Raw genomic sequence first — 27,946 nt, 5'->3', positions numbered from 1 at the left:
ACACCACACAGACTACGCGATTCTAACAGACGACTCACCACCATCTTTGGGCATCAAGGAATGGGCAATAAAAACCAATCTTGCCAGAATCCTCAACACCCCAAGAGGCAACAACAAACACTGTATGTAATGTGAAATGACTAAACCAAATATGTTTCTGTTCAAGTTTTTTCCAGCTTAATTTTTCAACGTGAATGACCACCACTTTTAAAGTGTAGCTCATTGCTCTGAAATGCAGATCTTGTAGATGTATGGACGTACAATTGGAATTTAGTTTCAGGTCTGCCTTTTGAGTCTAATTTTTCTTCAGTGAATGTTGGGTGGTCCAATCTTGTTAGAATCTCCAACACCCCAAGAGGAAACTGCATACACAATGTTTGTTATGTGACATGACTAAACCAAATATGTTGGCCAACATTTACAACATCGCTGTTCATGAGAAAGATAATGAACTAACTCTATTACTTTGCACTAAGAGGAATATCAATTGGCCCCTTTTCTCAATAGTATCTCAATGGTGATAGAATATTTTAATGTTGAGTCATGAGAGATGTAGAAAAATATTATGAGACTTAAAGTGACTCCATCCATACCTGGACCATTCAAATCTCTGAATTTGACTAAATGCAGATTTTACAACATGAGACGCAAAATGTACCTGTCATTCTCCCAGGCTCTTTACTCCCTGGAACAGTGACAAATCTTGTGGTAAATCCTGAACCAAGCAGGAACGAGGTGGTGGGTGGGAGAGTGATACCACACGGCATTAGGATACCACACCACCTTGGATTGGAGGGAATGAACCCTGGCATCGGGAACGTGGTCCAGGAAAAGGTCTTGGGGAAGGGGAAGAGAAGTTTGGAGCAGGGAATGTGAAGAGATGGGAGTGGGAACTGGAGTGACATTTGGACGGACCACAGGATGGGAATAGTCTCAAGGGGTTGAAAGGTCTCTGCATTTTTGTAGAGCAGAAACTTCAAAACATTAAAATCAATATGAGGCTGGACTTCTCCGAACCGAGAAGCTAAATCACATCAGGTTTGTGCTGACAGATCTCACGAGAGGAGTCTCTGTCTCAATGCCTCTGTCAGTGGCTATAATTGTATCTGGGGAGAATATTGTTAGGGGGATGAATGAGGAAAAGGCTTTGTTTGAATATCAGAGTGCTCCAACACCAGGTTTACAGCAGAACAACAGTCAAAATTGACAAAGGGAATGCTGAGAGATTGGTCCAACCCACAGGGCACCACATTCCCAGAGGAAAATGTTCATGGAAGAACGATAAAGATCACAAAGGGGAAGTCATCATCACCACTTTATATTTACAGTTGTGTAGATGAGTTAATACTAACACAAGATGAAACTGAGTCAGTTGCTGCAGCATGTGTCAATGAGGATAAGGTAGAAACACCTGAAAACTAGGCAGTAGACAAGAACACAACTGTATATTGAATCAAACTGTGCACTTCACTACACTGCACGAAGGTGGGAACTCGCCCGATAGTTAAAGAGGACTCACTATGTTATTCACACAACATCAAATATTCAAAATTGGATGGACAATAAACTTCAGTCTTTGGGAATGGAGTGAATTGTCTTCTGGAGGAGAAAATGAGGTCTGCAGATGCTGGAGATCAGAGCTGAAAATGTGTCGCTGGAAAAGCGCAGCAGGTCAGGCAGCATCCAGGGAACAGGAGAATCGACGTTTCAGGCATAAGCCCTTCTTTGAAAAAATTTTTTTGTACTTTATAACCTCAAATTGTTCTCAAAATATAGATAAACGATCATTTGACAAACATCAAATTGTCATTTTTTAGGCATTGAGAGTGTGGTGCTGGAAAAGCACAGCAGGTCAGGCAGTATCCGAGGAGCAGGAGAATCGACATTTTGGGCAAAAGCCCTTATTCTTGAAGAAGGGCTTTTGATTGAAACTTTGATTCTTCTGCTCCTCGAATGCTGCCTGACCTGCTGTACTTTTCCATCCTCTGATCTCCAGCGTTTGCAATCCTCACTTTCTTCTATTTTTCAGGTGTGTCCAGGAAGGATTCCTGACTCAAAATGGAGATAGGCTAACTAGAGGAGAGGCCTTATTGGATTTGGTGCTTGGCAACAAGCCAGGTCAGGTGCCAGAACTCTTGGTGGGAGAGCATTTTGTTGATAGCGATCACAACACCTTGACCTTTACTATAGTCATGGAGAGGGATAGGAGCAGACAGTAGGGGAAGTTATTTAATTAGGGCAGGGGCAATTACAATGCTATTCAGCAGGAACTGTGGAGCATAAATTGGGAACAGATGTTCTCAGGGAAATACACGACAAAAATGTGGAGGTTGTTTAGGGAGCACTTGCTGCAAGTGGTGGATTGGGAGGGATGGTCGGGTGAAGGAATCTTGGATAACAAGAGATGTGGAACATCTAGTCAAAAGGAAGGAGGAAACTTATTTAAGGTTGAGGAAGCAAGGATCAGACAGGGCTGTGCTGAAAATGTGTTGCTGGAAAAGCGCAGCAGGTCAGGCAGCATCTAAGGAGCAGGAGAATCGACGTTTCGGGCATGAGCCCTTCTTCAGGAATGTAGAGGGCTGTAGAGAGTTACCGCCCATCCACCGCCTCCAACCTCATAGTCCCACAACCCCGCACCGCCCGCTTCTACCTCCTGCCCAAAATCCACAAACCTGACTGCTCTTGCCGACCCATTGTCTCAGCCTGCTCCTGCCCCACCGAACTCATCTCCGCATACCTTGACACCGTCCTGTCCCCCTTAGTCCAAGAACTCCCCACCTACGTTCGGGACACCACCCATGCCCTCCACCTGCTCCATGATTTTCGCTTCCCCGGTCCCCAACGCCTTATGTTCACCATGGACATCCAGTCCCTATACACCTCCATCCCCCATCACGAAGGACTCAAAGCCCTCCGCTTCTTCCTTTCCCACCGTACCGACCAGTACCCTTCCACTGACACCCTCCTTCGACTGACTGAACTGGTCCTCACCCTGAACAACTTCTCTTTCCAATCCTCCCACTTCCTCCAAACGAAAGGAGTAGCCATGGGCCCCAGCTATGCCTGCCTCTTCGTAGGGTATGTGGAACAGTCCATCTTCCGCAACTACACTGGCCCCACCCCCCACCTATTCCTCCACTACATCGATGACTGTATCGGCGCCGCCTCGTGCTCCCACGAGGAGGTTGAACAGTTCATCCACTTCACCAACACCTTCCACCCCGACCTCAAATTCACCTGGACAGTCTCAGATTCCTCCCTCCCCTTCCTCGACCTTTCTATTTCTATCTCAGGCGACCGAATCAACACGGACATCTACTACAAACCGACCGACTCCCACAGCTACCTGGACTACACCTCCTCCCACCCTGCCCTCTGTAAAAACGCCATCCCATTCTCCCAATTCCTTCGTCTCCGCCGCATCTGCTCCCAGGATGACCAGTTCCAAAAGCGTACAACCCAGATGGCCTCCTTCTTCAAGGACCGCAATTTCCCCCCCGACGTGGTCGACGATGCCCTCCACCGCATCTCTTCCACTTCCCGCTCCTCCGCCCTTGAGCCCCGCCCCTCCAACCGCCACCAGGACAGAACCCCACTGGTCCTCACCTACCACCCTACCAACCTCCATATACATCGTATCATCCATCGTCATTTCCGCCACCTCCAAACGGACCCCACCATCAAGGATATATTTCCCTCCCCTCCCCTATCAGCATTCTGTAAAGACCACTCCCTCCGTGACTCCCTTGTCAGATCCACACCCCCCCACCAACCCAACCTCCACTCCCGGCACCTTCCCCTGCAACCGCAGGAGGTGCAAGACTTGCGCCCACACCTCCCCCCTCACCTCCCTCCAAGGCCCCAAAGGAAACTTCCATATTCGCCACAGATTCACCTGCACCTCCACACACATCATCTATTGCATCCCCTGCACCCGATGTGGCCTCCTCTATATTGGGGAGACAGGCTGCCTACTTGCGGAGCGTTTCAGAGAATACCTCTGGGACACCCGGACCAACCAACCCAACCACCCTGTGGCTCAACACTTCAACTCCCCCTCCCACTCCACCAAGGATATGCAGGTCTTTGGACTCCTCCATCGCCAGACCACAACAACACGACGGTTGGAGGAAGAGCGCCTCATCTTCCGCCTAGGAACCCTCCAACCACAAGGGATGAACTCAGATTTCACCAGTTTCCTCATTTCCCCTCCCCCCACCTTGTCTCAGTCAAATCCATCAAATTCAGCACCACCTTCCTAACATGCAATCTTCTTCCTGACCTCTCTGCCCCCACCCCAGTCTGACCTATCACCCTCACCTTGACCTCTTTCCACTATCACATTTCCAACGCCCCTCCCCCAAGTCCCTCCTCCCTACCTTTTATCTTAGCCTGCTGGACAAACTTTCCTCATTCCTGAAGAAGGGCTTATGCCCGAAATGTCGATTCTCATGTTCCCTGGATGCTGCCTGACCTGCTGCGCTTTTCCAGCAACACATTTTCAGCTCTGCCCTCCACATCACACCATTGAGGGCCAAAGGGTCTGTACTGCGCTGTATTTTTTCTATACCTGCCAATTTCAATCTGCCCTATAAGCTCATTTACCTTATTTTGTGCACATTCAGCTACAATACCTTCGGTGCTGGATTGACTGTCCCTCTGCTCGTTGTTATTCACTTGTCCAATGTGCTTGAAGAACAAAGGTGGATTAATGGAAGTAGGTTTTACGTAGGAATTGGAATGACATTTTTCTGGAAGGTTCTGTTACCTTTGTATGTATTGAACAATGAGATGTGATAATTCTAAAACTTTTCTGTCTTCCTCAAACTACACATTGTATTAACCAAAAAGTTCTGTGCATAATTCTGATCTCATTAGCTAGAGAAAGATGTACCCTTATACCTTGTTTCCAGTGAATGCAGTGACTGGTCATTAGACAGATTATGTATATGTGCCCACATTGGGAATTTGACCAATTTTAATTTCCTATCTCATAAATCCTGCAATCCTGTTAATAAACACTGCCCTCTACTGGCAGTCAATAATTTCAACCTTAACCAAAAATGTGGCATTTATTCTTCATTCAAAATTATTTAGTGCATTAACATCAACGTTGGGTTGGAAATTCTGATCTTTTGAGAGTCAGTGGCTGTCACCAACACAACTTTCCCCATTACCCTGACCCAAAGCACTCCTGACATGACCCTGTCAGACCGGACAAACCCCCTCCACCTGACACCCATGATCCAGCTGGACCTGAAACTCCCTCAGCTCCCCACCAACCCCAGGAGTCTGCAGAATCTTCAAACACACTTTCCCACACTGTCCAATGATGTCATTGCGCTGACCTGAATTCACTCTTGGGTACGATGAGCAAAAATACGGATGTCATCCACTACTATAACTGAAGTGAGACTTCTTTACTCTTTCTAAGGAACGCTCACCAGACCTGAAACATTAACTCTCTTTCCTCTCTCCAGATGCTTTTGAGACTTACTGAACTTTTCCAGCAATTTCCTGGCCTTTTACCTGTCTGGGAGCAGTGGGAGACAGATTGGAGGTGACGTGGAGACCAGGAGGGTGCCAAGAAGATAAGGACTTAGTATATATTTGGACAGCGGCTAAACCCAAGATACTACATGCCCACCCCCCTCCTCTAACTAGATGAAAAAGACTATAAGATAAGGTTTTTATTTTTTTCTCTTTCTTTTCTTCCATATATTTAAGTGCATTGATTGGTTTTAGTTAGTTGATATAAAGCTAAGGCTTACAATGGCAGGGGACCTCAGACCCGTGTCATGTGCCTTTTGCTTGATATGGGAGCTCAGGAACGTGGCTGACGTTCCTGACTCTTACACTTGCAAGAAGTATGTCCAGCTGCAGCTCTTGTTTGACTGCATGATGGCTCTGGAGCTGCGGATGGACTCACTGTGGAGCATCCCCAATGCTGAGGAGGTCGTGGAGAGCATGTTTTGCAAACTGGTCACACCACAGTTTAGAATTGCTGAGGGAGACAGTGAATAGGTGACCAAAAGGCAGAAAAAGAGTAGGAAGGCAGTGCAGGTGTCCCCTGCAGCCATCTCCCTCCAAAACAGCTATACCGATTTGGATACTGTTGGGGGAGATGGCTCACCAGGAGAGAGCAGCAGTTGCCAGATCATGTCACCGTGGCGGGCACTGCAGTTTAGTGCAAGAAAAAGACTCCTAGGGCTATAGTCATAGGGGATTCTATTGTAAGGGGAGTAGATAGGCGGTTCTGTAGCCAAAAATGGGACTCCTGGATGGTATGTTGCCTCCCAGGTGCTCAGGTCAGGGATGTCACCGATTGGCTGCAGAGCATTCTAAAAGGGGAGGGTGAACAGCTAGTTGTCTTGGTGCCAATGATATAAGTAAAAAATTAGGTGAAGTCCTGAAAGCAGAATTCAGGGAACTAGGAAAGAAGTTAAAAAGGAGGACCTCAAAGGTCGTGATCTCGGGATTACGACCGGTGCCACGTGCTAGCCAGCGTAGAAATGAAAGAACATGTGGCTTGAGGGATGGTGTAGGAGGAGGGGTGTCATTACAACACATTCTCATTGCAAGTAATTAATGTACATTGGACAACCATAGACATAGCAGCACAATTCAACCATTCTGCCCATCGAGTCTACTCTGCCATTCGGTCATGGCTGATAGTTTCCCAACCCTAATTCTCCTGCTTTCTCCCCTCAGCCCCGAATCCCTGTAAACAGGTACAAATAGAATTAAGATTGTAATTATGCTGTTCACCAGAAACAGTAATTAATGGAGAGCAAATGCCAGGGCAACGCTGACCCAGTGAGAGTCTGTGCCAGGGCAGTGCTGACCCAGTGAGAGTCTGTCAGGGCAACGCTGACCCAGTGAGAGTCTGTGCCACAGTGATCGCCTTTCACTGGTGTACAGCCTGTGTCAGGAGAAGGATGTCAGTGGGAGTAGTTTTGAAGGTGAGGGTCACTAAGCCACTCTCAGTAATCCCAGGGGAGGAGAGAAGGACACAAACAGGATGTTTGTGAGATATTCCAGTCACTGGGCAGTCAGCACCACACCGACCTCATCTACTACTCAGTGAGTAAACAATGGTCTGACCATGGTCAGAGAGCAGAATAGCTCATAGAATCATTGAATCCCCACAGTGTGAAAACAAGCCATTCAGCCCATTAGTCCACACCAACCCACTGAAGGATATGCCACCCAGACCATTCCCCTACCTTATCCTTGCATTACCCATTACTGCTTTCCTGGGTTTTCAGAGTTCCCAGGAGCCAGCACACAGAGAGTTAATGATTTCTGAATCCATTGCAAAGTCAGAACAAAGAGAAATTTCCATAATTAATCAGCTGGATTGTTTCTCCAAGACACCATGTTCCTACCGGAAGCGAAACTGTGTTCAAAATCATCTTCATGAAAGAGTACATAAAGATTGTAGCTCAGTGTTCAAACTGCAGATCCACCTGAAGGTGCAGAGGAGTCAGTCAGTGCATTCACCAGATATCTGAGAGAACACCAAGATGCTGAGAATCATCTTAACTGTGTCTGTCCTGTTTGGACATCAAATTGCTACATATGATACAGAGCAGGAGGTGATCGACCTCTGTAGAGTCTAGAGCCAGAACAAGTCATCTAGGACAAGGTCAGTACAGCTGAGAGTTTCCTCTCTTCTGTCGTGTTTGTACCAGTGGAGATTGTTTCATGCTGTTTTTATTCCATAACCTGCAGTGCACCGACAGTGCACATCCCAACCTGAACCATAAGACTGGACTGAAATTACTCCTTGGGCCTCATTAACACTTTCTACATGAGCTGCCATCGCCTGCCTGGCTCCCACTGCCAGCTTGTGCAGTAAGAAGAATATTAGGGCTTCCATCTCCAGCAGCAGGTGAAGGGAAGTGTAAGTGTGCTCACAGAAAGGGTGATGGTGGGGATCAATACAAGGATTGTAGAGTCAGGGAGCTCTCCTACTGCTCCTGTCTTCACTCAATCTAACCCTGTATTTGAAAGGCAGCTTATCACAGGCTGAAGGTCTGTGCTGGGTTTCAACCCAGGTCACCAGAACCTGACCTGGGTCTCTGGATTAATAGCCTTGTGATAAATCCCATGAGGTCATCACCTGCCCCAATTCAGCAGGGTGTAAGTAATGGTATTTTTATCCTTTCATTCAGTGAAGGTGTCGCTGGCATGGCTGATATTTAATGCCCAGCCCTCATTCCTCAAGGCATTTCTCTGTTTAAATAAAGTGTTAAAACATACACAGAGATACACAACACCGGGACATGTGGTCATTAACGTTGGCTCAATGTAAAAGGATTTCAATAAATTCTCTAAATGTTGTTATTGAAAACCCAAAGGGAAGGAGCAAGGTGAGTCAAACAGGACAACATGAAAGATGAAAGAGTGAGAGAGAAAGGGAATGAATCAGGAAATGCTGCTGTCAGGAATCCCATTAAAAACTCCAAACTCTGTTTCAAGTTTTGTCAGAGTCACGGAGATGTATATCACAGAAACGGACCCTTCAGTCCAACTCGTCCATGCCAACCAGATATCATCTATAAATCTCTTCCCATTTGCCAGCATTCTGGGAAGCTAGGGAAGTGATTGCTGGGCCCCTTGCTGAGATATTTGTATCATTGATAGTCACAGGTGAGGTGCCAGAAGACTGGATGTTGGCTAATGTGGTACCACTATTTAACAAAGGTAGTAAGGAGAAGCCAGGGAACTATAGATCCGTGAGCCTGACGTCGGTGATGGGCAAGTGTTTGGAGGGGATCCAGAGGGGACAGGATTTACATGTATTTGGAAAGGCAAGGACTGATTAGGGGCAATCAACATGGCTTTGTCCATGGGAAATCATGTCTCACAAACTTGATTGAGTTTTTTGAAGTAACAAAGAGGATTAATGAGGGAAGACGTGATCTATATGGACTTCAGTAAGGCATTTGACATGGTTCCCCATGGAAGATTGGTTAGCAAGGTTAGATCTCATGGAATACAGGGAGAACGAGCCATTTGGAGACAGAACTGGCTCGAAGATAAAAGACAGATGGTTGTATTGGAGGGTTGTTTATCAGACTGGAGACCTGTGACCAGTGGAGTGCCACAAGGATCGATGCTGGATCTACTGCTTTTTGACATTTATATAAATGATTTGGATATGAACATAGGAGGTATACTTAGTAAGTTTGCAGGTTACACCAACATTTGAAGTGTAGTTGACAGCGAAGAAGGTTACCTCAGATTACAACGGGATCTTGATCAGATTGGCCAATGGGCTGAGAAGTGGCAGATAGAGTTTAATTCAGATAAATGCGAGGTGCTGGATTTTGGGAAAGCAAATCTTAGCAGGACTTATACACTTAATGGTAAGGTCCTAGGGAGTGTTGCTGAACAAAGTGACCTTAGAGTGCAGGTTCATAGCTCCTTGAAAGTGGAGTCACAGGTAGATAGGATAATGAAGAAGGCATTTGGTATGCTTTCCTTTCTTGGTCAGAGCATTGAGTGTATGAGTTGGGAAATCATGTTGCAGCTATACAGGACGTTGGTTAGGCCACTTTTGGAATATTGTGTGCAATTTTGGTCTCCTTCCTATCAGAAGGATGTTGTGAAACTTGAAAGAGTTCAGAAGAGATTTATAAAGATGTTGCCAGGGTTGGAGGATTTGAGCTATAAGAGAGGCTGAATAGGCTGGGGCTGTTTTCCCTGGAGCGTCAAAGGCTGAGGGCTGATCTCATGGAGGTTTATAAAATCATGAGGGGTATGGATAGGATAAATAAACAAAGTATTTTCCTTGAAGTGGGAGAGTCCAGAACTAGAGGTCATAGGTTTAGGATGAGAGGAGGAAGATATAAAAGAGACCTAAGGGGCAACTTGTTTATGCAGACAGTGGTGTGTGTATGGAATTTGCTGCCAGAGGAAATGGTGGAGGCTCGTACAATTTCAGCATTTAAAAGGTATCTGGATGGCTATATGAATAGGAAAGGTTTAGACGGATATGGGCGAAATGCTGGCAAATGGGACTAGATTAGGTTGGGATATCTGGTCGGCATGGACGAGTTGGACCAAAGAGTCGGTTTCCGTGCTGTACATCTCTATGCCTCCATGACTCTATTTAGCCCATGTTGTCAATGAAGAGTCAGTGTATATTAGTAGATTTTCCTTTTCCTAGGAAGAGGGCATGTCGATTCCTCACGTCAGATCCAAAATAACATTAAAGACACGTAACTCTCCAGTGGCCACATTTCAACAGTTAAAGCAAGGGCCAGCCATTTGTCACTGGGGGTTTTGCTGTCTTGTTGCCAGTCTCAAAGTTGAAGTGGTGGGGTCTGCCTGTCCCCATTTTCAGGATCCTCTCAGGGAAGGGTCGTCCAGCAGTGGTCATCGAGCGGGCACATGAGGTAGGTTCCGCCACCAGTGGGTATCCTGGTTCCAATCAACCCTATCAAGGCTGTCATACGGCATTTGGGATCATGAAGACGCTGGATTTAATTTGTTTTACCTGTAACTTGCATCATGGTTCAGTCCGGTTTGGTCTTGCGGTCAGGGGCATGCTTCATTTACATAACTCCAATTTCCGGGATGGGACCTGGTTTAGGATGGCGCAGGCCACTTATCTCCATGTTAGGATTTGGGAGGATAAAAGGGGTCAGGGAGTCTCTTGCTGAAGTAAGGGCATAACAAACTACTTCATCCTCTCCAAATATTTTATTATGGGTTTCGAGAAACAAATTGTTAGTGAAGGTTAATATTCCCCCCCGCTTTGTCTCTTTTACTATCTTGATCTATCTGAATGGGGACAAGGCTTACCAGGGATGCCCAAAGTACAGCTGAAATCAAACTGAAATATAACACCTTGACAAGATAAAGACCATTGGGAGTTGTTCTGTAAATGGACTATCCAATCTTCTTGATGAAGTTGACCATTATGACAATCATAATAATTAATGTATAATAATATAAATCATCTTGGGTAATGTTCCACACATTGAAGAAATCAGTCTCTTGGCATACAAGAACATCATCCTGGCATAGGTGGTGTATAGTCTCTTGTTGCTCAGGATCACACAGATAGGTGGTTCCCTCTTGTGTACTAATGCTGGCCCAGGCAAGTCCATATATCAGGAATTTTGTTGTTAATAAAAAACCTACATATATTTGTTGCTTCTGACAACAAAGGGACTTTGAAGCAGCCCCTTTAGTCAGCTTCACCCTTCTCGGTAATGGCAGATCATCCACTTCGATGGAATTTTCCCACAATATTCCCATTCCTATTGACGCTATTATTGTTGAGTCATAGAGTCACACAGCACGGGAACAGACTGTTCGGTCCAACCAGTCCAGGCTGACCATAATCAGACACTAAACTAGTTCCAACTGCTTGGGCTTGGCCCTGGCCCTGGCCCTGGCCCTGGCCCATATCCCTCCAAACATTTCTTATTCATGTCCTTATCTAAATGTCCCTTAAACATTGTAGCTGTACGCATATTCACCATTTCTTTGGATGTTCATTCCACACACAAACTCATTTGTGCGGAAAAGTTGCCCCTCATGTCTTTTTAAAATCTTTTTCCTTTCACCTTAAAAATACTCCTCCTTGTCTTAATTCCCCACTCGAGGGAAGAGGCACCTGCCATTTAGATCCCTCACAATTTTATAAATCTCTGTAAGGTCACCCTTCAACCTCCTCTGCTCCAGTGAAAGAAGTCGCAGTCTATCCAACCTCTCCTTTTCGCTCAAACCCTTGATTCCTGGAAACATCCTCAGAAATCTCTTCTGAAAACTCTCTCTAGCTTTAATAATGCCCATCCTATAACAGAGTGACCAGAACTGGACACAATACTCCAGAAGAGGCCTCACCAATCTCCTGTACAACCTCAACACAGTGTCCCAACTCTGATACTCAAACATCTGAGCAATGAAGGCAAGTGTGCTCAACGCCTTCTTAACCACTCTGTCTACATTTGATGCAAACTTCAAAGAATTAAGTATCAGGGTTGAGTCAGATTTCATCTGATCAGTTTCTCCATTACCATTTCTTTACTAAGACTAATCTTCTCCAACTCCTCATCCTCACCAGTCCCTTGGATTTCAGTAATATTTAAGAGATTTATTTTATCTCCCTTTCTGAATGCAGACAAGAATAATTGTTATTTAGCTTCAGTGGATAACCCCAAACATCTTACTTCTTTGAGATGTCTGATATCTGAGGAAGTGCAAATGTTACCGTCATAAGGACAGAGGGTGATGTCAGAGTTTGAGATGTCAGTCCCATGAGGAACACCCTCTCAGTTCCCAGAAAACTCTCTATAACCCAGGAAGAAAACAGTGACTCCTGTGGGAATTTTGTTTGATTTCAAATAAATGTCTGACAATATCCCTTTGTAAATCAGATTTTGTAGCAGAAAGGATACAGCTGAGAGATTCTTTATCCCAAAGGGTGCAGTTCTAATAGATGCGATTGTGAGTCGGTAGCTCACAGGCTGGTAATTGAATGGAGGTGATCAGTGTCTCGCCCACTGACTGGAGAGCTGATAAGGGCCCCACATCAACTCTCTCAGGGAAAGCTTGCTGCATTCAATGACCCTCAAGCACTGCTGGCTCCTGGCTGCTGATGGCACTGTACCTGAGAGACCAAGCATCAGCACTGACTCCCAGGCTGATAGGTGTGTGATACCAGGTAGAGGATCCACAGGATGCTGTCATGGGGGTGTAGAGTGGGTGAGGTGGGTCAGTAGAAATGGCAGGAATGTGGGTCTCTCTAATGGCCAGATCCTGATGTTGGTTCATTTTTTCTCCATTCATGAGATTTGGGTTTGACCCATCCCCAATTTCCCTGGAGATGGCGACAGTGAGCTGAGTTCACGAACTGCTGCCATCCTTTGGGTACTTGGGCATCCACAATGCTGTCAGAAAGGGAGTTCCAGGTATTTGATCCAGTGACACTGAAGGAACGGTGATATATTTTCAAGTTAGGGTTGAGTGTGGTTTGGAGGGGATCTTGCAGGAGGTGGTGTTCTCATGTGATTACTGCCCTCAGTCCTTCTAGGGAGTAGAGAGTTAAACATCACACAACATCAGGTTATAGTCCAACAGGTTTAATTGGAAGCACTAGCTCTCTGAGCGCTGCTCCTTCATCAGGTGGTTGTGGAGTACACAATTTATAGCAAAAGTTTACAGTGTGATGTAACTGAAGTTATACATTGAAAAATACCTTGATTTTTTGTTAATTCTCTCATCTGTTAGAATGACCATGATAGTTTCACTTCTTTCATATGTAAGTCACAAAAAGTTTTTAAAAAGTTACATTCTCAGGTTAACTGTAACTATTGGTGTCAGCCCAGATAAGCTGTTAAGATGTTGAAGGTGTTAGCCCCCTGTGTTCTGTTGTCTGTGCCATAATGTTTTAGACTGATTCGTATCTAAAAAGTGAGTTAACAGAGTCTTACATGGATTTGTGCAGTTTTTGAGCAAAGTACAAAAGTATCTCTGCAAGTTCAAATTCACCCCACCAACGTGTATGTGTATGTGTGCACGTGGGTTTTGTGTGTGTTTGTGTGTGTGTGTGTGTGTGTGTGTGTTTGGGGTGGGGGTTGTGAGTGTCTGTGAGAGAGAGTATATGTGTGTGAGTGTGTGTAAAGGGGTCTAAGTCACAGTGTAAACTTTTGCCATAAATTCTGTGCCTTACGATTGTGTACTCCACAACCACCTGATGAAGGAGCAGCGCTGCAAAAGCCAATGCTTCCAATTAAACTTTTTGGATTATAACCTGGTGTTGTGTGAGTTTTAACTTTTTACACCCCAGTCCAACACTGGCATCTCCAAATCATAGATAGTAGAGAGCACAGATTTGGACGGTGATGCAAAAGGAGCAAGGTGATTGGTTGCAATACAATCTGAGGGATTTTCCAGCCTTCCCTGTGCAGGCAAGTGGTGTGTCGTCTATCCCACTCCTGACCTGTGCCTTGTCAATGGTGGACAGGGTTCAGTGAGATACTGCAGTGTATCTTGTAGATGGTACATGTTATTAACTTTGTGTGTTAATGGTGGGAGGAGACATTTCTAAAGGAGCTGATTTCCGGGGCTGAGGTGAGAGAGACTGCCCTTGCCATCGAGGCTGTGTCTGAACAAATGTGATATGAAGGAATTCCAGTAAACCTGGAATCAATGGGAACCAGGAAGAATTTCCACTGGTTGCAGTCATACCTGGCACATGCTCATTAACCATTTCCCTCTTCGATAGGACTGACTGAACACAAGTCCAAATAAATCTCTGAAGAAGAGTCACACTGGAAGAGTAAAGCACAGGAATAGACTGTTTAGCCCAAATACCTGAGCTGATCTAACCCTAACCCTAACGCTATCTGCCTGCACAAGGTCCATATCCCTCTGTTCCCGGCGTGTTTGTGTATCTGTCCAAATGTCTTTTAAACTTTACTCCCATATCTACATCTTTCAGCGCCCTAGGTAGCACATTCCAGTCGCTGACCACACTGAATAAAAACTTCTCCTCGCACATTCTCCTCTCACCATAAACCTATGCCCACTAGTGTTTGAGATTTCCACCCTGGGATAAAGACTCTGACTATCCACCTTCTCCATGCCTCTCATTATTTAATATACTTCCATCAGTTCCCCCCTCAGCCTCTGATGTTCTAGTGAAAACAATCCGTGTGCCCAAACTCTCCTTATAGTGAATACACTCCAATCCAGGCAACATCCTGATAAATCTCTTTTGCATCATGTCCAAGGCCCCCACATCCTTCCTGTAATCTGCAGCATGACTTTGCAACTTTTATTCTCAAGCCCCAGATTGATGGAGGCAAACATGCCGTTATGTCTTCTTTACAACCTTATCCACTTGCATTGCCACTTTCAGGGAGCTATGGACTTGACCCAAGATCCCTCTGCAGATTAATTCTTGACATTTTTTTGTATAATTTTGAATTCTTCCATTTAACTTTCCAAAGTGCATTATCTCACAATTGTCTGGATTAAACTCCACATGCCATTTCATTGCCCATCTTTCCAAGTGATCTCCATTTGTTGCTGGATCCGTTAACAACCTTCCTCACTGTCCATAACTGCACCAATTTGGTTTGCACCACATAACTGTCAGGCACTGACCATCTCCAACAAGAGAGAAGGTAAACATCACCCACTGACATTCAATGGCATCACAGTCACTGGATCCACTTCAGTGAAAACAGACACAACTTATTCATTCAGCTCCTCGACCACTTCTGTATTCCTGAAAATAAATCCATCCAACTCTGGCTGGAATGGACCCACATCCGTTTTAGCCAAATCATCACCAATGGAAGCTTTCACAGTCCGTTTTTGATTTTTATGGATTACATTCATATTCAATTCTCCTGTTCCTCACAAGTTTCTTCGTCCTCCTTTGTGGAACCATTCTAGTGAGGACTCTCTGCAACCTCTTAAGGAGACTCATGTATTCCCTAAAATGTGATCATCAATGGCCACAATGGTCATAACAGAATTTCATAGGGGTTCAGCAAAACTTCCTCGATTGAGGAATCAATCATCTCGTTATAAAGTCAAGGCCCTTTTTGCTTTGCTATTCACTCTCTCAATAAAGATCGGTGCACCAAAATTCCCCTGTCCCTCTGCCATGCAATTTTTTGAACAGTGCCGTTAAGTTTATGTCGACTCTCAGAATTCCTCACCAAAATTGTATCCCCTTATCGGCCACGGGACTGTCCATTCTGATTGCTTTTCGATTCTGTTCCTGTAGTCATGATGGAACGGAATGATGGAGGGTTCTCAATGGGCTGAAAGACTGACTTCTGTTGCTATTGGCCTGTTAATCTATTTGATTCAGACAGGTTTTGTCACGAGGAATGAATTAAATGTCTGTATTCTTAATTCCATTGCAGGACTATTTCCAACATAAATGATGTGAAACAATATGAAGAACTTGTCCTTGATTTCCTGAAAGATTTGGAAAAAGACAAGGGAATACTTAATGGGAAATTTCTTATCGTTTGGTATAAGAAAGGTGGACTAACACAAATAGCTTTAGAAAAGGAATTGGAATGAAACCTTTCTATAAGGTTCTGTTACCTTTATACATTTTGAACAGTGAGATGTGCTTAATTCTAAAACTGTTTTGTCTTCCCCAAACTACACATTGCATTAACCTAGACTACTGTGCATAACTCTGGTCTCCGTACCTCGAGAAAGATATACTCTTCTCCCTAACTTCCATTGAATGCAGTGATTGTTCCTTACACATATTATGGACATGTGCCTACATTGGAAATTTGACCAATTCCACCAATGTCCTATCTCAGAAATCCCGGTATCCTGTTTATAAAACTGCCCTCTACTGGCAGTCAGAAAAGAATACAAAGTTAAAAATCACACAACACCAAGTTATAGTCCAACAGGTTTAATTGGAAGCACACTAGCTTTTGGAGCGACGCTCCTTCATCAGGTTGTACTACCACCTGATGTAGGAACGTCGCTCCGAAAGCTAGTGTGCTTCCAATTAAACTTGTTGGACTATAACCTGGTGTTGTGTGATTTTTAACTTTGTACACCCCAGTTCAACACCGGCATCTCCAAATCAAGTAAAGAATACAGCATTTATTCTTCATTCAAATTTATTTACATACATCAGCATCAACAGGGAGTATTTTGTTCCCCATTTCAGTCTCTGTTCCCACTGATTCTTTAGTTCAATGATTCCAATCAATGGAATTATCCAAGTTACACTTCATTAGCCCGAAATTCTGATCGGGAGTCAGTCGTTATCACTGACACACTTTCCCCATTCCCCTTGACCCGACAACACCCTCGACATGACCATGTCAGACTGGACAAACCCGCTTAACCTGACACCTATGACCCAGCTGGTCTCGAAGCTCCATCACCTCCTCACCAACCCCAAGAGTCCACAGATCCCTCATCACTGACCCACTACTCCCCTTTGCCCTTTCCACAACCCTATTGGAACGGGACACCTCCCCCCCCACCCCATTACCAGCAAAACAACAGCCCCTCCCTTTGACCAGCTTTCAAACCCCATTCAGCGCAACCCCACGAGATGGGAAAGCTGCCCCTGAACAGACACACCCTGCTTCTGCCAATGGAATTGGAACTGAGATCAATTTGCATTCTCCCATCACCACCCAACACCCACCCAGCCCCTGCCTCACTAACGTGAAACCCCACCCAAAGTGACCCAGGTGGTACTGACCCTCTGTCCCTCTGGTAGCACAACCCTTTCACTAAATATGTCAGCAAAGGGCCCAGCAATCACTTCTCTAGCTTCCCACAGAGTTCTGGGCACACCTGATCAGGTCCTGGGGATTTATCCACCTTTATGCATTTGAAGCACTTCCTCTTCTGTATTATGGACATTTTCAAGATGTCACCATCTCTGTCCCCACATTCTATATATTCCATGTCCTTCTCCACAGTAAACACTGATGCAAAATACTCATTTAGTATCACCCCCTTCTCATGCAGCTTTACACAATGGACACCTTGCTGATCTTTGAGGGGCCGTATCGCTCCCTAGTTATTTAATGAATTTTTTCCTTTTGTCGATAATATATTTGTAAAACCCGTTTGGATTCTCTTTAATGCTATTTGCCAAAGCTATCTCATGCCCTTTTTTTGCTCTCCTGATTTCCCTCTTAAGTATACTCCTACTTCCTTTATACTCTTCTAATGATTCTCTCAATCTCTGCTGTCTGTACTTGACAAATGCTTCCTTCTTTTTCTTAACCAAAGCCTCAATTTCTCCAGTCATCCAGCATTCCCTACACCTACCAGCCTTTCCTTTCACCCTTATAGGAATATAGTGTCTCTGGACTCTCATTATCTCATTTCTGAAGGCTTCCCATTTTCCTGTCTTCCCCTTACGTGCAAACATCTGCCCCCAATTAGCTTTTGAAAGTTCTTACCTAATAACTTCAAAATTAGCTTTCCTCCAATTTAGAATTTCAACAGTTAGACCTGGTCTATCCTTTTCCATCACTATCTTAAAACTAATAGAATTATGGTCTCTGACCCCAAAGTACTCCCCAGTGACACGTCAGTCACCTGCCCTGCCTTATTTCCCAAGAGTAGGTCAAGCTTTGCACCTTCTCTAGTCGGTACGTTCACATACTGACTCAGAACATTTTCTTGGACACTCTTAACAAAGTCCTCTCCATCTAAACCCTTAACATTATGGCAGTCCCAGACTTTATTTAGAAAGTTAAAATCCCCTTCTATAACCACCCTATTATTCTTACAGATAGCTGAAATCCTCTTACAAATTTGTTTCTCAATTACCCACTGACTATCTGGGGGTCTATAATACAATCCCAGTAAGTTAACCATGCTTTCTTATTTCTCAGTTCCACTCAAATAAATTCCCTGGATGTATTTCCAGGAATATCCTCCCTGAATGCACTGTAATGCGATCCCTTATCAAAAATGCCACTCCCCCTTCTCTCTTGCCTCCCTTTCTATCCTCCCTATAGTATTTGTATTCTGGAATATTAAGCTGCCAGTGCTGTCAATCTCTGAACCACATTTCTGTAATTGTTATGATATCCCAGTCCCATGTTCCTAACCATGCCCTGAGTTCATCTGCCTTCCCTGTTCGGCCTCTTGCATTGAAATAAATGCAGTTTAATTTATCAGTCCTACCTTGTTCTCTGCTTTGTCCCTGCCTGCCCTGACTGTTTGACTCACTTCTTTTCTCCACTGTACCAGTCTCAGACTGATCTCTTTCCTCACTATCTCCCTGAGTCTCACCCCCCTTCACCCCATTACTGGTTTAAATCCTTCTGAGCAGCTCTAGCAAATCTGCCTGTCCGTATATTAGTCCCCTTCCACTTCAGGCGCAATCCATCCTTCTTGTACAGGTCACTTCTACCCCAGAAGAGATTCCAATGATCCAAGACTGTGAATTATTTTCTCATACACCAGCTCCTCAGCCACGCATTCATCTGCTGTATCTTCCTATTCCCACTCTCATTAGCTCGTAGTACCGGGAGTATTCCAGATATTACTACCCTCGAGGATCAATATGAACACAAGCCAGTATCAAGGAAAAATATTGCCAACTTTATTGGGAACAAAGTTACAATAACCTTTAATACTAAACACACAATCTCAAATCCTATTTGGCTCCTAAGGTTCCAATAATTCCCGAGTTTCTTGGAAATTTACACAATTGCTGTCTCTCTCTCTGAGTGTGTGAAGCTGCTTTCTTCCTCTCTCTCTTTCTCTCTCTGGTTGGTCAGTTGGTCTTTGCCTCTTGCCATGTTGGTCTCCTCAGAAGGAGAAAGTGAGGACTGCAGATGCTGGAGATCAGAGCTGAAAATGTGTTGTTGGAAAAGCGCAGCAGGTCAGGCAGCATCCAAGGAACAGGAGAATCGAAGTTTTGGGCATAAGCCCTGATTCCTGAGGAAGGGCTTATGCCCGAAACGTCGATTCTCCTGTGCCTTGGATGCTGCCTGACCTGCTGCGCTTTTCCAGCAACACATTTTCAGCTCTGGTCTCCTCAGAAGGCCTCCAGAAGATTCCAAGAGCAAAGTTTGTAGGTGAAGCATGTTTTTATATCTTTTAGATGGTTTTCTGTAGCTTTCTATTGTTCTGGCCAATCAGGGAGATAAGCTTAGTAGTTTGAAACAGAGTCAATCATTTGGATGGATTGCTGATGTTAGTTTATTTTTGTGTGGAAGGGCCCAGCACTGTACCTTGCTGTCAGGGCCCTCCTTTGTTCAGTAAATAAGTTGTTGGGAGTATGTCTGTTCTGCATAAATGTTGCCTTTTACATTAGCAAATGTCATTAGCACCTGACTCCTGTGTTTGCACTGTGTCTGGTGTGTGGACTTTGTGATTTTAGAGCTTTACTTGGCCAATGTACCCAGCATCCCTTGCTGTTTGGCCAAGTTAGCAATCTATCTGTGTTTTAGCAGCAGGAGGCTGCTGAAGTACACACTGTATTAATCTAGAGTACTGTGCATATTTCTGATCTCTTTAAGAGAAAGATATACCTTATATCTACCTTCCAGTAATACAATGACTGTACATGAGGTAGGTTCTGTATATGTGCCCACATTGGAAATTTGACTAATTCCATCCTGACATTTTAGAACTTCTGGGATCCTGTTTATAAACACTGCTCTCCACTGGCAGTCAATAATTTTAACTCCAACCAAGAATACCGTACTTATTTATTCTCAGTTGAAAATTATTCAGCTGCATTAACATCAGCAGGAAGCATTTCATTCCCCATTTACACTCACTGTTCCCATTGGTTCATTAGTTCAATGATTCTGATCAATGGCTTTATCCAAGTTCCTCACTTCATTGGCCCTAGAATTCTGATCAGGAGTCGGTCATTGTCACCGACACACTTCCTCCATTCCACCTGACCTGACACCACCCCCATAATGATTGTGTCAGACCGGATAGACCCCCCCAACCTGACAACTATGCCCTGATGGACCTAAAACTCCCTCACTTTCCCACCAACCCGAGGAGTCCACAGATTCCTCACCACTGACCCACTACTCCCTTTTCACCAAACACAACCCCATTGGAACTGTCACCTCCCCCCACCCCATCACCACCTCCCTTTCACTCGCCTTGACACCACATTTAACCCAAAAGTGGCCCCTGCTCCTGCCAACAGAATTGGAAATACAACCATCTGCATCACGCATCATCACCCAACATCCACCCAGCCCCTCCCTCACTAACCTAAAACCCTTCCCAAAGTGAGCCAGGTGGTACTGACCCCTCCTTCCAGACCCCCTCCCTTAAACCTCTAGACCTGACACTGCCTCTTCATCACATAGAATCATAGAGTCATACAGCATAGAAACAGACCCTTCGTTCCAACTATAATCCCAAACTAACCCGTCCCACCTGCCGGCTCCTGACCCATATCCCTCCCAACCTTTCCTGTTCGTGTACTTATCCAAATGTCTTTTAGACACTGTAATTGTACCCGCATCCACCACTTCCTCTGGAAGTTCATTCTACATTCAGAAACTACCCTCTATGTGAAAAAGTTTTTGAAACTGTCTCTTCTAACTTTAAAAATGTGTCCTCTAGTCATGAAATCCTCCATCCGAGGGAAAAGACAACTACTATTGACTCTATCTATTTCTCTCATTATTTTATAAACTTCTTTCAGATCACTGCTCAACCTTCTAAGCTTCAGTGAAAAAAGTCTCAGTTTATCTCATTTACTTTATAACTCAAACCTTCCATACCCAGCAACAACCTGGTAAATCTCTTCTGAGCCCTCTCCAGCTTGATAAACAGAACTGCTCACAGTTTCCCAGAAGAGGTCTCACCAATGTCCTGCATAACCTCTACATGAGGTTCCCAACTCCTCTACTCAAAGGACTGAGCAATGAAGGCAAGCGTGCCAAACACCTTTTTAACCACCCTCTCTAGATGTGACGCAAACTTCAAAGAATTATGTACCTGCAGCTGTAGTCCTTCTGCTCTACAACACTACCCAAGACCCTACCAATTGAATTGAATAAGCCCTACCCTTGTTTGTTGTACCAAAATGCAATGCCTCACATTTATCCAGATTGAACTCCATCGGCCATTTTTCAGCACATTGGCCCATCTGATCAAGATCTCTTTGTGATCTTAGAAAACCTTCTTCACTGTCTGCTATGTCACCAATTTTGGTGTCATCCACAAAACTACTAATCATACCTTCTATATTCTCATCCAAATCATTTCTAATAATGACAAACAAAAGAGGACCCACAACCAATCCTGTGGCAACACCGCTGGTCACAGGCCTCCAGTCTGAAAAGCATTACTCTCCACCATTACTCTCTGTGTCCTGCCATTAAGCCAATTCTGTATCCAATTGGCAAGCCAATTGGCAATCCCATGTGACCTAACTTTACTCATTAATCTACCATGGAGAAGCTTGTCATAGGCTTTACTAAAACCCAAACAAACAACGTTTAACACTCTGCCATCATCAATCATGAAACTACTCGACCAAGTTTGTGAGACACGATTTTCCTCACACACCATGCCAACTATCTTTAATCAATTTGTCCCTCTCTAAATGTCCATAAATCCTATCTTTTATAATCACTTCCAACAATTTACCCACAACCACAGTCAGACTCACAGGTCTATGATTCCCCAGTTTCTATTTAAAACCTTTCTTAACCCAAGGTACAACATTAGCCACTCTCCAGTCATCAGGCACCTCGCCCATAGTTACAGATGTTGCAAATATTTCTGCAAGGGGTCTTGTAATTTCCTCTCTTACTTCCCACAACAGTCCGAGATTCATTAGATCAGTCCCCAGAGATTTATCCACCTTTGTGTTCTCTAAGACCTCCCGAACTTCCTCTTCGAACATAGAACATAGAACGTTACAGTGCAGGATAGGCCCTTCGACCCTCAATGTTGCACCAACCTGTGAAATTAATCTGATGTCCATCTAACCTACACCATTCCATTATTATCCATATGTATGTCCAATGCCTATCTAAATGCCCTTAACGTTGGTGAGCCTACTACAGTTGCAGGTAGACTATTCCACTCCCTGGCTACTCTTGAAGTGAAGAAACTACCCTGATATCTGTCCTAAATCTATCACTCCTCAATTTAGAGCTATGTCCCCTCGTGTTAGTCTTCACAATCCAAAGAAACAGGCTCTCACTGTCCACCCTCTCTAATCCTCTGATTATCTTATACGTCTTGATTAAGTCACCTCTCAACCTTCTTCTCTCCAACGAAAGCAGCCTCAGTTCCCTCAGACCTTCCTTGTAAAATCTTCCCTCCATGCCAGACAACATCCTAGTAAATCTCCTCTGCACCCTTTCCAAAGCTTCCATAACCTTCCTGTAATGAGGTAACCAGAACTACACACAATACTCCAGGTGCTGCCTTACCTGTGTCTTGTACAGCTGAGGCATGACCTCATGGCTCCAAAACTCAATCCCCCTACCAATAAACACCAACACAGTATATGCTTTCTTAACAACCCTATCAACCTGGATGGCAACTTTGCACCTGGACACCGCGATCTCTCTGTTCATCGACATTACCAAGAATTTTACCATAAGCCCAGCACTTGTATTCCTGTTACTCCTTCCAAAGTGAACTACCTCACACTTTTCCGCATTTAACTCCATTTGCCCAACTCTGCATGTTATCTATGTCCCTCAGTAACCCATAACATCCTTCGACACTATCCACAACTCTGTCTACCTTAGTGTCATTTGCAAATTTACTAAGCCATCCTTCCACACCCTCCTCCAGATCATTTATAAAAATGACAAACAGCGGAGGCCCCAAAACAGATCCTTGTGGCACACCACTGGTAACTGATCTCCGGAATGAACATTTCCCATCAACCACCACCCTCTGTCTTTTTTCAGCGAGCCAATTTCTGATCCAAACCGCTAAATCACCTCCAATCCTGAAACTTCGTATTTTGTGCAATAGCCTACTGTGTTGAACCTTATCAAACGCCTTACTGAATCCATGTACACCACATCAGCCGTCTTACCTTCATCCACCTGTGCCACCTTCTTGAAGAATACAATAAGGTTAGTGAGGCACAACCTACCTTCACAAAACCTAATCAAATAATTCCTTTTTAGATGACTATAAATCCTATCTTTAGATCTTTTCTGGCTGACTTGTAACTCTCAAGCCCCCTAACCGAGCCTTCTCACCTCATCCTCTTATAAGTTACCTTCTTCTTTTTGACAAGAGATTCAACTTCTTTGGTAAACCATGGCTGCCTTTCTCGACAATTACCTCCCTGCCTGACAGGGATATACTTATCAAGAACCCGCAATTGCTGTTTCTTGAATAAGCTCCACATTTCAAGATGTCTATCCCCTGCAGTTTCCTCCTCTATCCTGTGCAACCTAAATCTTGCCTAATCGCATCATAATTGCCTTTCCCCCAGTTATACCTCTTTCCCTACGGTATATACCTATCCCTGCCCATTGCTATTGCAAACATAACTAAATTATGGTCACTATCGCCAAAATGCTCACCTACATCCAAATCTAACACCTGGCCGGATTCATTCCCCAGTATCAAATCCAATATGATATCGCCCCTTGTTGGCCTGTCTCCACACTGTGTCAGAAAACCCTCCTGCACACATTGAACAAAAACTGGCCCATCTAAACTACTTAAACTATAGTATTCCCAGTCAATATTGGGAAAGTTAAAGTCCCCCATAACGACTAGCCTTTTACTCTCGCTCCTATTGAGAATCATCTTTGTTCTCTTTTTCTCTACATCCCTGGAACAATTCAGAGGCCCAAAGAAAACTCTCAAAGGGGTGACCTCTGCTCTCCTGTTTCTAATCTCAGTCCAAACTACCTCAGTGGATGTGTCCTCAAATGTTATCTCCGCTGCTGTAATACTGCCCTTGATTAACAATGCCACACCCCCGCCTCTTTTACCATCTTCTCTGATCTTGCTGAAACATCAAAATCCCGGAATCTGCAACAACCATTCCTGTTCCTCCTCGAGGAGAAAGTGAGGACTGCAGGTGCTGGAGATCAGAGCTTAAAAGTGTGTTGCTGGAAAAGCGCAGCAGGTCAGGCAGCATCCAAGGAGAGGGAGAATCGATGTTTCGGGCATAAGCCCTTCTTCAGGAAGGCTTATGCCCGAAACATCGATTCGCCTTCTCCTTGGATGCTGCCTGACCTGCTGCGCTTTTCCAGCAACACATTTTTAAGCTCTGTTCCTCCTCTAGCCATGTCTCTGAAATGGCCACAACATTGAAATCACAGGTACTAACCCATGCTGCAAGGTCACCCACCTTATTCTGGATGCTCCTGGCATTGAAGTACACACATTTCAAACCAACATCCTGCTTGCTAGTGCCCTTCTCGCAACCTTGTAAACCTATCCCTGACCTCACTACCCTCAACCTCCTGGAACTACAATTCAGGTTCCCGTCCCTCTGCTGCGTTAGTTTAAACCCCACCACTGGAGAGCATTAACAAATGTCCCCCCCAGGATATTGGTACCCTTCTGGTTCAGGTGAAGACTATCCTGTGTATAGAGGTCCCACCTTCCCCATAAGGAGCTCTAATTATCCAAGAATCCTACACCATTCCTGCAGCCAAATGTTCAGCTCTGCGCTCTCCCTGTTCCTCCCTTCACTAGTACATGGCACAGGCAACAAACCAGAGCTAACAAATCCATTTGTTCTCGCTCTAGCTTCCATCCTAGTTCTGTGAATTTCTACCTTAGATCCCCACCTTTCCTCCTACCTATGTCGTTGGTTCCTACATTGGGCCACGACTTGGGGCTGTGCCCCCTCTCCCTCAAGAATCCCGTAAACACGATCAGAGACATCACAAACCCTGGTACCTGGGAGGCAACACACCAATTGTGAATCGCTTTTGTTTCCACAAAACATCCTCTCTGCCCCCCTAACTATGGAGTCCCCAAAGACTAAAGCTCTTCTATTCTTCCCCTTTCCCCACTGAGCAACAGAGACTTTGCACCAGAGACCTGTGTCCCATTGCTTATCCCTGGTAAGTTGTCCCCCCTCAACAGTATCCAAAATGGTATACTTGTTGTTGAGGGGAACCACCACAAGAGATCCCTGCACTGCCTGCCAGTTCCCTTTCCTATCCCTGACGTTAACCCATTTACTTTCTTCTCGTGGCTGCGGAGTAACTACCTCCCTGTATCTCCTCTCAATAACCCCCTTCGCGAATGATCCGAAGTTTCTCCAGCTCCAGTTCCCTGACACTGTTCGCGAGGAGCTGGTGTTGGCGGCACTTCCCACAATTGAAGTCAGCGGAGACACTAGAGGTGACCCTTACCTCCCACATACTGCAGGAGGAACATTCAACTGCCCTAACCTTCATTCCCGCTATTCTAAATTCCCAAATAGACCACTGAAATAAAACGAAACATGAATGAAAACACTTATCACCAACAAACTGACGCACGGAACTTTTTTTTTGGTTAGAGGAGAAGGATGGGTGGGAGACACCACCAGAGTAGTGTTTTGGGTTAAGCAACTGCCCAAATATGTAACCTCGTGACCTCTCTGACTGCCTCCAGGAACTGAAGAAAACCGGAACGATAAGGAAATTTAAACTGTGAGACCAGTGGGCTTGACATCGATGATGGACTAGTTGTTGGAGAGAATCCTGAGGGACAGGATGTCCATGTGTTTGGAAAGGCAGGAATGAATAGGGATTGTCAGCATGGCTTTGTGCATTGGAAATCTTGTCTCATAAATTTGATTGAGGTTTTTGAAGAAGTAACAGAAAGCATTGATGAGGGCAAAGTGGTAGACATGATCTATATGGACATCAGTAAGGCTTTTGACAAAGTTCCTCATGGGACACTGGTTGGCTGTTTTAAAAAATTCTCAAGGTCAGGTTCGTAGGAGAATAGTCTGACACAGAACAAACGACCAAGAGGCGAGTCTGCTAGAATATGAGCATTTTATTCCCCGCAGCGTCGCCACAACCAGGTCTCATACTTACAACGGGTCTGGCTTATACTCACTCTACATGTTACCGGAACTGGGAGCCGTCAGTTCTCGTAGAGCGGTTGCCAACAACCCACGCTCGGCGGTTAAACGTAACCCCGGAGCAGACTCACCGAACTGGAGACTTTTCCAGCTGATATACTCTTTTCCAGATATAAACATTCATGTGAACAGCAGAGCAAGGCTAAAAAACACATTCCATTCTGGTTACATACAGATAAGAAGATTCACACGGGGAGGTGTGTAATAAGATTCACACGGGACTAAGCAACACCTCCATTCCGGTTAGATTCACACATGTATTGGGACATAATTTTTAACCGTTTCACCACATTCCACTGCTTGGCCCAATACATGTGTTACATTATGCTTAATTCAGTTCAATTCGTTTCAGTTAATTTCAGTTCAGTCAATTCAGTGTAGTTCAATTCAGCTCAGTTCAGGTCTGTTCAGTTCAATTCAATTGTGTTCAATTCAGTTCCGTCCATTTCAATTCAATTTAGCTCAGTTCCATTTTGTTCCGTTCAATTTGATTCACTTCAGTTCCACTCAGTTCAGTTCAGTTCAATCCCATTCAATTCTGTTAACTCCGCTTCAGCTTTTTGGACATGCCCACATCCTCCGCTGTACCCCAGGCAAGGGGTTCTTCGGCAGGACTGGGATCCTCTCAAGGGTGGACAGCAGCGACCCTGGGGTTCCTCCGGTCGCCCCCCACCATTTCTCAAACAAACTGCCACGTACATGCCCACATCCATGCCATCCCGGGACAGTCGGGACCTCCACAGTTTGTTCTGTGTCAGACTACTCTCCTACGAACCTGACCTTGAGAATTTTTTAAAACATTTTGGCGCTGCGAGCAGGGTCAATCGCAATTGAGGAGAGATTTTGATACAGAACAATGTTTTGGAAAAAGACTAAGAAACCAGAAGAACAAACTGTGGAGGTCCCGACCGTCCCGGGATGGCATGGATGTGGGCATGTACGTGGCAGTTTGTTTGAGAAATGGTGGGGGGCGACCGGAGGAACCCCAGGGTCGCTGCTGTCCACCCTTGAGAGGATCCCAGTCCTGCCGAAGAACCCCTTGCCTGGGGTACAGCGGAGGATGTGGGCATGTCCAAAAAGCTGAAGCGGAGTTAACAGAATTGAATGGGATTGAACTGAACTGAACTGAGTGGAACTGAAGTGAATCAAATTGAACGGAACAAAATGGAACTGAGCTAAATTGAATTGAAATGGACGGAACTGAATTGAATACAATTGAATTGAACTGAACAGACCTGAACTGAGCTGAATTGAACTACACTGAATTGACTGAACTGAAATTAACTGAAACGAATTGAACTGAATTAAGCATAATGTAACACATGTATTGGGCCAAGCAGTGGAATGTGGTGAAACGGTTAAAAATTATGTCCCAATACATGTGTG

General features: G+C 44.8%; 2 protein-coding genes across 3 annotated transcripts in view; both read left to right on the top strand.

Moving 5' to 3' along the window:
• The window catches only part of LOC148151751 (EH domain-containing protein 3-like), a 207,506-nt gene that overhangs the window by 39,376 nt on the left and 140,184 nt on the right, over positions 1-27,946 (top strand). The window contains exon 2 of one of the 2 annotated variants that reach the window (XM_087983982.1): positions 7,374-7,486. The exons of the other annotated variant lie outside the window; for it this stretch is intronic. Coding sequence (XP_087840108.1) covers positions 7,374-7,473 — 100 coding nt within the window. The 3' untranslated portion in view covers positions 7,474-7,486. Of the gene's footprint in view, positions 1-7,373; positions 7,487-27,946 lie in introns of those variants that run through there. 2 annotated transcript variants of the gene reach the window in all.
• Positions 20,056-27,946, top strand: part of LOC148151753 (uncharacterized) — a 32,669-nt gene continuing 24,778 nt past the window's right edge. The window contains exon 1 of the mRNA XM_087975807.1: positions 20,056-20,070. Coding sequence (XP_087831933.1) covers positions 20,056-20,070 — 15 coding nt within the window. The remainder of the gene's footprint in view (positions 20,071-27,946) is intronic.

Source organism: Chiloscyllium plagiosum, unplaced genomic scaffold (genome assembly GCF_037043375.1).
Source record: "Chiloscyllium plagiosum isolate Xiang-an unplaced genomic scaffold, Cpla_swu_hap1 HiC_scaffold_3, whole genome shotgun sequence".
Lineage (NCBI taxonomy): Eukaryota > Metazoa > Chordata > Chondrichthyes > Orectolobiformes > Hemiscylliidae > Chiloscyllium > Chiloscyllium plagiosum.
This window is presented reverse-complemented; position numbering and strand designations above follow the sequence as displayed.